The sequence below is a fragment of the Alosa pseudoharengus genome, unplaced genomic scaffold (genome assembly GCF_046254945.1).
Source record: "Alosa pseudoharengus isolate Yale_2024_CS ecotype anadromous, Long Island Sound unplaced genomic scaffold, YU_APseudo_1.1 YU_APseudo_1.1_scf_5, whole genome shotgun sequence".
Lineage (NCBI taxonomy): Eukaryota > Metazoa > Chordata > Actinopteri > Clupeiformes > Clupeidae > Alosa > Alosa pseudoharengus.
The window spans coordinates 5,123,806-5,137,348 of NW_027468837.1; the positions used below are offsets into that span (position 1 = coordinate 5,123,806).

At 41.1% G+C, this 13,543-nt stretch overlaps 1 protein-coding gene across 2 annotated transcripts in view; it reads right to left on the minus strand.

The window, feature by feature from the left end:
- The window catches only part of ippk (inositol 1,3,4,5,6-pentakisphosphate 2-kinase), a 134,051-nt gene that overhangs the window by 72,466 nt on the left and 48,042 nt on the right, over window positions 1-13,543 (minus strand). For both annotated transcript variants that reach the window (XM_076269094.1, XM_076269093.1), the window contains exon 2: window positions 172-231. Coding sequence is in view for 1 of the 2 variants with exons in the window: in XM_076269093.1 (XP_076125208.1) it covers window positions 172-231 (60 nt within the window). In the remaining variant the exon portion in view is untranslated. The remainder of the gene's footprint in view (window positions 1-171; window positions 232-13,543) is intronic.

The window sequence follows — 13,543 nt, forward strand, 5'->3', positions numbered from 1 at the left end:
TTTAAAATTGATATAATTTCAATATTTACCCTTCAGGAGTGTTACAACTAGGTTACACATTCAGTTATTATTAACACAAGGTCAGGTTGCAAATGGTTTTATTCAGTCATAAGAAAGAGAATGAAGAGTAACTCAAAAGGGCATTAGCCCTAGAAACATAAAAGTCTTTACCTGTTGGGTGTGCTCCGCATCCTGTGATGGGTACTTCAGCAGTCGGAGTACTCTGGAATGCTGGAGAGCAAAAACAGAAGCTTAGGATCAAAGATTGCATTTTCCAAAAAACTAGGCAATGCAGACCGCAAAGACTGTTTGGTCAACTTGCCCTGTGTGTTGATAGCTGGTGTAGCAACCTACAGTGGGTAGTAGCAACATGTTAATTCGCCGACAGCTTTGCAAATGGATAGCCTGGCGGGGCCATCCTATATCATTGAGATGTATAGTCTGGCATCGAATCATTCACCTCGCTTAATCCAAGGGGCGGGCAGAGAATTGTCTTTCAAACTCCTTGTTGTGCACCGTCACAGGACTGTCGTTATCCTGTTAAGCCCGCCTTAAAAATTAATTTGCCGCCGCTAGGGTGCGTCTAGATTTCTAGGCTAGCAAATGGACTCATTTTTGGTTACAATGACAGACACTGGTCAATCAGTTCAGTGTTTCCCACAGAATTGAATTATATTTGTGGTGGTAGGTTTGCAGAATTAACTTGAATGCAACAGTTTTTAGCAAATTAGCGAGGCATGGTTATGATGCTAACCAGATTTAAGCACAATTTAGTACAACCTGGAAAATCATTGTGTGGTGGTCAATGTTGATATTGTGGTGGGCCGCCACAAATAAGTCAATGTATGGGAAACGCTGCAGTTAACCCTATGTGTCAGTCATGTTTTGAAATCAGCACTTCGCCAGCAAGCAGTACTTTGTGGGAAGTTTGCGTGCTAACTTAACATACTGGCTGGCAGACACAACCCAAATATCCTCAGAGAGAGAGAGGGGAGAGAGAGAGAGAGAGAGAGAGAGAGAGAGAGAGAGAGAGAGAGAGAGAGAGAGAGAGAGAGAGAGAGAGAGAGAGAGAGAGAGAGAGAGAGAGAGAGAATCCTGTGTCTTTCTAAGCAACAAAAGGCCTAATATTTAAACAGAGCAGTCCATGGAGTTTGGCACTCTAACTACCGTTTTGGTGCCGAGCTACACAGACAGAGAACACGCAGAACTGAAGATTCACATCGGCATCAAGGCAATGGCATAGCCACTGAGTCAAGTCAATGCAAAAGCATAAATTAGCCTTTAGTGTTCATGGAAGGCCAAATGGCAGCTCCTCATCAGAGGACTACAGTGGTAGAGTTGGATCATGGAATAAAGATAGCAGGTGCAGATCCAGTAGGCTTAAGTGTCCTATAGGACACCTAGGTAAGACCTGTGTCAAATCAACCACTTTTCAACACATCTGTCTGGAAAGCTTCAAGAAGCTTTTCAAAAAGCTTCTTCTCGTCATCACCAGAAGTGGTAAAGGAATTCTACCTGTCAGAGCCTGTCAGTTGGGAGATGTCTAGAATGAAAGGTAACTTTATTTATATAGTGCATTTTTATATGCACTAAGTGCAACCCAAAGCGCTCGAAGACATTGACACACATGACAAAAGATGCCGGCTGGAGCGGTATACTGGCCAGTGTACCTGTGACACCAAGACATAAACAAACAAATTAACAAAATAAAAAATAAAAATTACACAAGACAAAAGATGCCAGATGGAGCACAGGGCTCTACACTAAAACAAAAAAATTTCAGGACGCCCAAGTTAAAAGATTTAGGAGCACAGACAAAAATGTGGGCGCACAGTCAGTTCTGTACTTAACTTACACATAATCTAACATTATACTGCAGCTAACAGTTAAACATGCCAGTGCACCAATTGCGAATATTAAGAATGACTGACAACATTTAGGCTACAGGAAACAGGATTTTAAAGATCAATGCCTACTTTATTTTCAGTCTGTTCCATTTTCTTACATTTTGTTAATGTAAAATAATATAATACATTGCAATTTGCATTTAGCCTGTTTATTAAGTATCCTGCCAAATGTAGGCTAATTTATTTATTTGTGAATCCATCTATAGCTAATCCAAATATGCCCATGGTGACCTATCTGACAGCATACTGCCTAATACTACTACTAAAACAGTCCATTTTCTCTTCCACGAAACCCAACATATCCTTGATTAGCCTGTTTTATACTAGTTTTTATTTGAAATATCTGCATTGATTGGGGCAGTAGGCAAACGTTAGGCCTACTTTCGTTTTGCACTACAGCTTGTATTCGGTGTAAACAAACAAGCATGCGTGGAAGCCTGGAGTTGTCAGTAGCGTTCTACCTTTGAATAAAATGAGAGTATTACAGGAGGCTACTTTTGTGCTGGTTCGCTACAGCTATATTTTGCATATTGCAGCCAATACATCAACTGGGCTAAAAGGCATGTTAGGTTACCTTTCCTTCTCTCACTGCATTCTCAGAATCTCATCCTGTTCCTCCTATATCCAATAAATTCGGTGGATAGAAAAACTAATTTCTTCAATCTTTGCATCTTGGCTGGCTAGTCTAACTTTCCGATTTTTCTGTGCGCTCTTGGATTTGATAGAAGCGACTACTAGCGAGTCACAACGCGAAACTGCTAACGTTGATGGGAGGTGTAGTTTTTATGCTGCATTCGCGATGTGATTCTATGGTTTGCACCAGTAATGTTTCTCAATGTTGCGGTGTATTTTATAGACAAACATTGACATGGTTAGAAGTCATTTGCACCAGTGCGCCTAAATATTTTTTTGCACTCGCACGGCATCATTTTTACTCGCATGTGCGAGTGAAATGGGCGCACTGTAGAGCCCTGGAGCACCATACTCGCCAGTGTACCCGTGACACCAAGACATAAAAATAAACAAAACTGAGGAAACATAGACAAACATTAACACTTAATATTAAGTCCGTGGGCATTGAGATGACTCGTGTCATCTCAATGAAAAACACACAACATAATGATCTTGAACAGTCAGTAGAGCAGCGGAAGCATGGGTCAGCTGTCTTCTTCAGCAGTTTCTCTAGGCAGATGCTGAGAAGTCAGATTGTGCATCAAGTTGATTGTGAAATGAAGCGGATTCAAAATAGACTTGTGCTTTGCAACCTTTATGAGGCTTTCTAACACTTAAGAAGCATCCAGACTTCAAAATCAGATTCTCAAAATTTGCTGAACTGCAACCCAGACAGTATATTCTCTCATTAGGCCTACTGCATAACCTACCATACTTTACTGCAGAAATGCATTATTTTAGACATAAAAGTACTGCACTGTTTTGTAGTATAACTGCACTGTAAAAACTACAGTTATCCTTTGTAAGGGAGGTTATTTGGTAGTAATGGTAAATGCTGCAGATGCACAAATCTACATAAAACAGATATGAATTTACTTTGAAGTGACTAGGGCCAGTTTACAGCATGACATTTGTTGTGGATATTAATAAATTGCACTTAATTATGCATTGGAATACGTTTCAAATGGAAAGCTAATGCACCATTGTGGTTTGATTTCCTTGGAGCAATACAATGCAACCCTCTAAGCATCAGCTCAGATTGAAAACATGGTGTATGCAATGGACATCAACTGATCAGTCTATACTTGAGAAAGCCATACTGATGAATTCTTTGAGAGTCTTCCAAATGTTCTGTAATGACAGATGGAGCTAGTAAAAGAGCAAGTTGGGCAAGTTAGTTAGCCAGTCGCTGTCCCGCAGTATTTCCACCAGTCACCATGACGACCCACGAGTCAACTCAGCTCTCAAGCTCAGCATGAGGGGAAACTAGAAGAGGGAACTTAATACAATGTAAAAAATCCATTGGAACTGCTTTCTCCAGATATTTGTTCTGTAGCCTATAGTCATAAGCTACTTGCCAAAATGTTCTAACCATACAGTGGGCAGTGCTTCGACTTGGCCAGCTTCACTCGCGGTCCGCGCGTGGGATCACGCGGTATCACGCGACTTTAATTTGTATTTTCCCAGTGAGACGCTGCAACAACCCAAACAACCGGTACATGGCTCAAAAAAAGAAATGGAGCCTGGAAAACCCTACACAGACTTCACTACAGACTTTAGCAGACTGGTTTAGAAATAATTTAATAGCCAGAAATATGCCTGCCCTGCCCTAATAAATAAATATTTGGTTAACTGCGAGTGAACCCCGTTTGCAGCCGTAGAAGAAACGCAGGACAAATTAAACATTCGGGTTTTCTCAGAGTGCAACGATGATAGACAGACATCATTTGGACAAAATATAGAGCATATTAACCTCCGTTGCTCAGCCAAATGCCTTCCTGTTACGTCCTTTTATCACGGAGTTACAGGCGATAAACGATTTTTTAAGGTCACAAGTTTACTTCATTAGCGGTTTATTTTTTTGATTATTAAAGAGTGTTTTTCATTTAAAGGTTTGACTTCGTGCTTATTCAGTAGAGCATTTAGTGCTCTTCCCAATCCCAGACGTTCACATTGCATCTTTGTTTGTAATGGATGCAACCGCGAGATAGGCTACGCGTTTGACTGCAATGAGTTGTGAACGGACATGAACAAAGACATATAGCCCAGCAGCAATCTAGGGACTGTTTGTTATTTATTGAAGGGGCCACCGGAGGAATTTTGAGTGCTTCAGTCAAAAGTTGCATGACCCTCCCTTGCCTGCTAGAAATTGTTCAATGACCCTCTGACAGAATTGTTAAAAAAGACATGACCCTCCCCCCTTGCCAATTGTCGCATGTCTTCCACCAACGCTGCTTTGCGCCACAGCCACACACTGTGATAACGTTCTTAAATCAATCTTTCGTGAGCTTGCATGCTACCAGTCCTTCCTTTTCAAATGTGTTGCGCCTGTTTGCACAATTTCACAAATAATCATATGTGATTAATAATATGACAAATAATCCCTGTGCATGGGGACCGAAACAATGCATGCCAACTTTTTCCATGTTTATCACGTATTTTAACTTTCCCGGCTGTCTTGCCGTAGAATAGGCTATCCCAGATTTTAATACTCTCATAACAACCCTGCCATCGGGTCTGTCTCTGTGTTGCCCTGTTGCTACCCCTTGCCCTTCCAACGAAACAGATGTCTTCAAATCATCGTTTTCCTTGCTTGAATGTCATAAACATACAACTTTATGCAGCAGAATTACGCATAGGCTACTTGGAACATAACACATTTGACAAAGGACAGATGTATCGTAACACCCCCAATTATCACCACTTTTGTTCAGAAATTCTAAAACAACGATGTTTTTTAACACTTCAAAATAACATTTGCTAAATTAACCTTACATTTTTCAGTAGCCATAGGTGTGTAGATTTGAACAAAATCTGGTTTGGTTCTTAACGGCACATGGACGGTTAGACCGAGAATTCTTGTCGTGAAATTAAAATTCCACTGGAGCTCCAAGCGGTTGTGTACACGCAGCCTTACTAGTGTTGCACGGTGTATCGATACTAAAAAGGTATCACGATGCCTTCACGCAAAAAACGATACGATTTCCGACGTTTTTAGAATCGATACTTTATTAAAATTAACATTCTGTGTCTGCGTGAACTGCCCTCCTCTGCTGCTCTCACTGCTCCTTGCACGCATCTAGGCAAGTGGGCGTGTCAAGCAGGCAGCTCTGAGTGAGTGAGTGCGCAGCCAACGTCAACATACAGTAGTTCTTTGCCGACCGTCCTCGGCCTTGTGGATAAAACAAAAGGTGAAGTGAAATCTGCAACTATTTCGGATACATCACGAATAGTGAAGGCAAGCCATCAGGTACACAGAGGCCCGTTTGTGAAATATGTTTCAAAGTCATTTAAAAGCAGTAGGCTACGCATGGAACTTGGCACCTCGCAGGTCATATCCCAACATTTTTTTTTAAAGAACGACAGGTTAACGAATATGCTATAGAAAACACGACTACATGGTTAGTGCCAAGTTCTCTTCTGTTTTAGTATAGCCTAAGTGAAACGAGTATGGTTCTCTGGGATAAAGCGAACCTTCCTTCATCAATGAATTTGACGAGACATAACGAGCTGTAATCATTTTGACGAGACATAACGAGCTGTAATCATAGGGTGCTAACGTGATGAAAGCGCAATGTTCACGCCAGAATAACATTACCATATATTACTGGTAATATTTGTCATGGCATGTAGACTGCAATTTGTTCAATAAGTATTGCCCAGATGTAGGATAGGCTACCCGAAATGCGGTAATTAAAGCCCACAGCATATAATACCACCAAAGCGTGTTGAGTCCTAATAATAATAGCGGGTTATTGTTACGTGGTAGCAAATCATGTTATCAAAGAAATAGACGTAGGTTAATGTAGGAATGCACACAGACATATTGCAACAGGTAATGGTGTAGGCCTATCTGACGAAAGCCTGAGTGGTTGGAACGTCGTACTTGTACACTGGGCGCGAAGAAGACTATCCTCACATTTTTCCCTTTGCAACTGCCAAAGAAATCCCATGAACACGGGAAGGCCTAGGGAAGCCTATACTGTACATCAGATGGCCTAAAGATTAGGCCCCTCTGCATAGCATTCAGTGATTTGCATGCAGTAATTTAAACACTGACCTTGATCTAGCCTAGTTTGGCTATTTAAAGCTACTTTATTGGCAAAACACAACACAATGTAAATAAACTATAACAAAAAATAAAGGACTTAATCACACAAAGTAGGCCTACTATTTTACTGACTATAAAAATAATAATTATGTAGGAAGTTTAGAACCCAGAATTGACCTGCACACTACAAAAGTGCACCGAATTCAACACAAATGACTCAATACACTTGGAGGAGGTATGAGTCCTTTCTTTTCCAGATATCTTAGGATTTCACCGTAGTATCGTTTCAGTATCGAGCATCGTGATATTTATGGCAGGTATCGTATCGAAGTCATAATTTTGGTATCGTGACAACACTACTAGATACACCTATGGTGTGGGTGGTTGCGTCTCTTTAGGAGTCCGCTGTCTTGGTTTGTATAGAAATGGATATAAGTGACACGTACACACAAGACGGTGGAAATACGGGACCGACGGTAATAGGGGGAGTTCCGATATGTTGCTAGTGACAAAATATTAACTTTCAGTGTTTTACGATGTCTTTGTCATGGGGAAGTGTTTTTCCCCATGCATTTATTCTAGGCTACTGTCAGTGACTGCCGTGAGAGAAGCGTGTTCTGTGTTTCGTTCATGTCAGTGACTGACGCGAGAGAAGCGGTGTCTGTGTTGTGTTGCATTGCGTTGCGTTAATTTATTTTCATTGGGCATACCGTGCCGTGCCGTCCACAGCTCTTCAGTTCTGACAAAGCCAAAATTACTCCTTTTGAAACAATGATTGCAGGAAGCGCGTTTGTATGGTTATATTGCTTGACGGGGGGGGATCCCAAGCAGCTTTCAGCCATAAGGCTACTTTGAGAACATTTCAATTCACCCGACACTAATATTCAAAATGTTGAAAACTATTTCGGCATAGCCTATAAAGCAGTTTAATTAAATGGAATGTTAGTTGTAAACAAACGAGCTACTTGGTGAGGCTTGGCCTCACAGATGCGCTCATGCCTTAGATCAGGGGTCTCCAACCTTTTACGTACCATGGACCGGTTTGATTCCCATTTTTTTTTCACGGACTGTGGGGGGGGGGGGGGGTATTGGGGGTTCGGGGGTTCCATGTTCCATGTGTGTTGTGCATGCATTACTTGAAAAGAACCAGCTCCAGTTATGTATGAACAGTGAAGGTAACGAACTCTTAAAAACGTGAAAAACGTGAACTTGAAGTGAAAATTGAACAATATGAACTATGAAAATTTAAGAACTTCATCTATCAAGTGTGAACATGCTTAACAAAATATGGGAACAAAACATGGGAACTAAACGTGCATTACGAATATAATCAGTGGGAGCCCTGTGCTTGTTTCCCTGCAACAAGACACCCTCAGTGTGTTTGAAATGTCCAGTCGATTGCGCAATTTGGTTTTAGTTGCAGTCATTGCAGAAAACCCGGCCTCGCATAGATACGTGGTGGGAAATGGTAGCAACGTTTTCAGCGCTTTTACGGCTATCTCGGGATATTCTGCTTTGGTTTTGATCCAAAAACCCGCCAGAGAGGTTTCCTCATACACACTCTTAAGACCAAAGTCATTTGCAATTTCGATCAACTGCTCTTCCTCCTGCGCTGACATGTTAGGACTATTTGGGATATTGACAAATGGGTTGCGGACCCACTCATTGGTTTGCCGTGGATCTTTGGAGGATGGGAAGTAGCCTAACGCTCAAACTCATTTGAAAGCGCAACAAGGTGATCGCGCACCAGCTGCAAGAGAAAGGGCCCTGCCTCAGTCTCTCCCAAAACCCCCACTACTGTTTGGAACATATCAAATACACCCCGTCCCCATTCGTCCCCACAAATCAAGCTTGGCTTTAAATGCAGCTACTTTATCTGCCAGTTTAAAGACAGTCGTCATTCTCCCCTGGAGTGACAGGTTGAGGTCATTAAGCAACCCGAATATGCCAAATAGGTAAGCGAGTTTTGACACCCAGTCCTCATCACTAAAATGTGCAGCTAACGGTGACTTTTTTTCTGTAAGAAATCTCTGCAGCGGCTCTCGCAACTTAAACACCCTGGCCAGTGTCTGCTAAAGATGCTTGTTTTTTGTTGCTCATTCTAGCAGTTTAGCTAACTTCGTGTGACACTACCGTTCGCCAAGAACTGATCAAGTGAAGTGAGCTGACCTGAGGCTACGCAGCGCTGAAGGCAAAGTGTTGAAGGCGGGACAGACGTAAGAAAATAGACCTTGCAAAATGCAAACATGCGTGCAATCAAACAACTGCATATAGGCCTATGCCATGTAAAAACGTGACATTAGCCATCAGACATTTGTGACCAGTTAATCCGGCCCTGCCCCCCAACAAATCACACCTTCCCACCTCTGACAGCTTAAAAGAACTCACAGACCTATTCACAAACCTGCGGCATTTTGCCGTGTTTTGAAATCCTATGCAGCTTTCAATAGTGAGGAAGCAATTTTGCATTGTAGGCATAACTAACATGCAATAACGCCACCAACAACAACCAAAACTAGGCTAATCATTGTCAAAATGTAAATTAAATGTAACATTATTGTGCATCAAATTAAAATGCATAGTAACAGAATAATTTAATAATGTTACAAAGATACTACATCAATCCGTATGTTTCATTAGGCTACTAGGCTATTTGTTTTGCCTTATTCTTGATTCATTTAGGCTAGGCCTTTTTATTCAGGGGCCGTATTCACAAAGAATTTTAAGGCTAAAAGTAGCTCCTAACTGGCGAATTTAGGAGCAACTCCTAAAAATAATGGGCGTGTCACTCCTAACTTTAGGACTCCTAATTTTTTTCACAAAAAGTAATTCACGAAGCATTTTAGACCTAAAAGTAGCACCTAAAAGTCTGGGACAGCTTAAAAGAAGTCGAGAGGACTCCTAACTCACTAAGACCTATTCATAAACAGCTTTTTGTGGCATTTTACGCTGCAATGTTTTGAAATGCGCTATGCGGCAACAGGAGCTTCCAATCGCGAGGGAACAATTTTGCATTCATAAAAGGAATGCAATAACGCCACCAACAACAACCAAAAGTACTCATTGTTAACATGTAAATTAAATGTAACATTTCATTATGAATCAAATTAAAATGTTCTCTTTGCAAACGTAGCCTAGGCATATGGTGACAGATTAATTTAATAATGTTGCAAAGGTACTGCATCAATCCATAGGCCTATGTTTCATTAGGCTACTAGGCTATTTGTTTTGCCTTACTCTTTATTCATTTAGGCTAGGCCTTTTTATTCAGTTATTAATCATCTTCCGTCCTTCTCACTACTTGTGTAGCGCACGCATTCTCCGACCTGTCACCTGTCACTCATCATCGGAAGGGAGGTGTTTGGAATCATTCCTGCGTTACAATCGTCAGCCAATCAAGGTGGTCACTTCAGTCAAGCTCGTGCATGAGTAATGACGTCATCTATAGCAACGAAGACTCACTCCTAGCAGTGTTTCCTCTAGGATTTTTTTAAGCAGTGGGGGCAGGCCCCACAACAACCCCACCCCCCCCCCCCCCCCACATACATAAATAGCCTATCATTTAGTATGAATTTTATAGCCTATAATTTAGTATGAAAAGTATTTCTTTTAAAATATGAATTGCTTAAAAATACTGCTAATTTTATGCTGTTTAACAAATGTATAAATTGTGCACTGTCGCTTTAATTCACGTTTATTTCTCAATGATCTTCTGCCTGCTCCGCTATGGCTAGTGCTGTACCTAAGGCTGGGCCCTCTCACAGTTTTTAAATGGTCAGTAGTGGGAACTATACTGTTGCCTTCATGATTTCCTTTTAAATGTTTCTTATAAGAAGGATATATCAATTATCAACAATGACAAGCCAGCTGGAACCTGCGGCTCTCTCTCCCTCTCGTGAGTGCAGACGCTTTCCCAATTAAATGGATCACATAATGTTCACGTTAGATCTGCTGCAAAGGAGTTAACTTAGTTTAACATGATGTTATCTCGATTTAACATGATGTTTTGACATTGACATTGCAAACGTTCTCTTAGGAGAGTGAAAAGCAGTTTGCAGTAGTCGTCTCTATCGCAGGAAAAAAATAGCAAGCAGCCTGATAACCAAATGAAATGCTTGGCGGGCCGGATGAAAATGCTCGGCGGGCCGCAGTTTGCCCACCCCTGGCCTAGGCTAAGCATTCTGTAGCCTAATTCGTTAGATATTTTAAAAAATGGTTGCACTTCTTTTTGCTAATTTTCACATTTAGCAACAAGGGTAAGAAACGTTTAGGTCGTGCGGCCTTTGTGCGTCTGTGTAGCCCAAATTATTAAAAAATAAACTTTTCCGTGTCATACAACACAACTATTTCTTTTAACATCATTACATCTATTACTACATCTATAGACTATTTCCAATTTGTATTATATTAGTGGCTCACTTATCGTTTTAATGTTTCCAGATGTTTGATATCAGGACGTGAGCTGTCAGAACTGACAAGTCGAACGTTGTCTTATTAAAACGGACCCACCGCGGTGACGTTTTTGGTGGAGGTGTTGTTTAATAGTGACTCAGAAGAAAGCAAACGTTTGGACAATAAGCACATCCACACACTATGTGGAGGTAAACTGGACAGCCCCAAACCTCTGAATAGTTCTGCTTGTTGTTAAATTGTAATGTTAGCGGCTGCCAACGGTGCATAATGTCGGCAGGATCATTTAAAAGGCAACTGCGACTATTGTGCGTCTGTCCCATTTCTGATACCATGGGGGAAGAAAATTAAACCGTGGCGGGCCGCCACTACCAAATCAACATAGAGGAAACACTGCTCCTAGTTTAGGAGTTGTCTGAAAGGCTTTGTGAATAACTTTTAAGAGAAAACTCCAAACTAAAATCTTTTAGTGCGATTTAGGAGTAGCCTACTCCTAGTGGTAAGATAAAAGCCTTTGTGAATAGCCTATGGCCCCAGTTATTCATCATCTTCCGTCCTTGTGTAGCGCACGCATTCTGAGACCTGTCACCTGTCACTCATTATCGTAAGGGAGATGTTTGGAATCATGCCCACGTTACAATCATCAACCAATCAAGGTGGTCACGCTTGCCCATTTACACAAATTAATGGTCGAATATTACTGATGATCATTGTTATTTAAGAACATGCAGGGCACCAAAAACATCTTGCTCGTAAAAAAGCATCATACCGCACATTGTGGCGGGTCTGTTATTTACTGTAGGCTGCGCAAACCACAGGGCAAGCCTGCATTCGAGGCCTTCTGTTGAAGAATTTTATATAAAGCCTGCGCTAACAGTAATCATCCTGCCCCTGATAGGCCTACCACAGCTGTGGATATGTGTGGAATGTTCAAGTAATAACACAATCCAATGTGTGTCTCAATTGTCCCCCGCTGACCACCTCACACATTTCTCTAGATTTTGCAACGAATTTACATGACACAATGCCATAAAATATGCCAGTTTTAGGACACAGAATAATGTTTGTAATGATACCAATTAGGCCTACGTTTAACAGTAACAAGTGTAATGAGCTATTCATTATCGAAGGTGCATGGTCAAGTGAAATTCTTACTTTGGAAAACAAACATTTGCCGATATCATCGCCGATCATCATAATATTGCTCTGGACTGCAGGTAACTTGTTAAGCCAGTGGTTCTCAAACTTTTATTTAATTCCCCACTTTGATCAAGGGGCATGACTGATGATAGTGGAGATAACGTGTTATCCCGAGGCCTTTGCCAGTCAGCATCTCCGACGGTAGTCTACCCTATTAAAAATATACGTTTTCGATGTCCCAAACAGAGAGAAATACTTTATTGTTTTTAACGATCTCTATGCTACTCACAAAAATGTAGGCATGGGGACATGATGAAGTAGGCTACAGGCATGAAAACGGGTCAGGGGTGAAAAAGGTGAGAAGGGTGCGCGAAGTGGGAAATGGCTGTTTCATAGCAAAACAGGCGCGAGTGACATTGTTGTCAATAGTGCATAGCTTCCATGGAGTATGAAGTTGCCTAAAAGAGATTTATTAAGAAAACAAACTACAAAATGACTAATTTTTACAAAAAAATACTTATTATTTCTTCTTTTTGGCTTGGGCCTAAGTGTGAAGGGGCCCACTTGCGCTGTTTGGCAACATGCTTCAGCCTGGCCCTCCTCTCCTCCTCAGTAATCTACATGAGTTTTCTTTCTTTGTGCCTGAAGTTATCAGACATTTCTGAAGATTTCATAGGCCTAATGGACACTTCATAGTAGACTATTAGAATAAGTCTGAATATTTGTTGGACCAAACCAGGTAATAAATAAACTTGGGTAGGGTAGACTAGGCCAGTGTTTTTCAACCTTTTTTGTGCCACGGCACACTTTTGACACATGTCCCACGGCACACTAACATCCTGTGTGAAGAAAAAATAAACATACCATAGCCTAAAATTTCAAATAATACACAGATATGGCCTTATTATGGCTTCTATGCAAGACCTGCTCAATAAAACAAGCGCCCTCTGTTTCATTTGTAGATGACTATATCTAATTTAATTGTTGTTATGAACTGGATATGTGATTCTGTGAATACTGGATATGGGGCCCCGTTGTACAATGCCTGCATACCACAAATAGTGCAATCATACAATCAATGAGGGCATGTGGTTATAAATTATTTAATGCAACAATTGCTTTTCTGGACCAGTGAGTGACATTTGGGTAATTTTCTGGGGCACACCTGATGATCTCTCACGGCACACTAGCGTAGTGGTTGAAAAACACTGGACTAGGCTTTAATTTGTAAAATTGGTTTGAAATGTTTTAACCTGCAGCTAGGCTACTTACAGATTGTGGCATTGTGCTAGTGTGTCAGGCCACTGAGTGTTTCTTAAAAGACGGCATTACCATGTCAAACACTGTTTTTGTCTCTGAACTT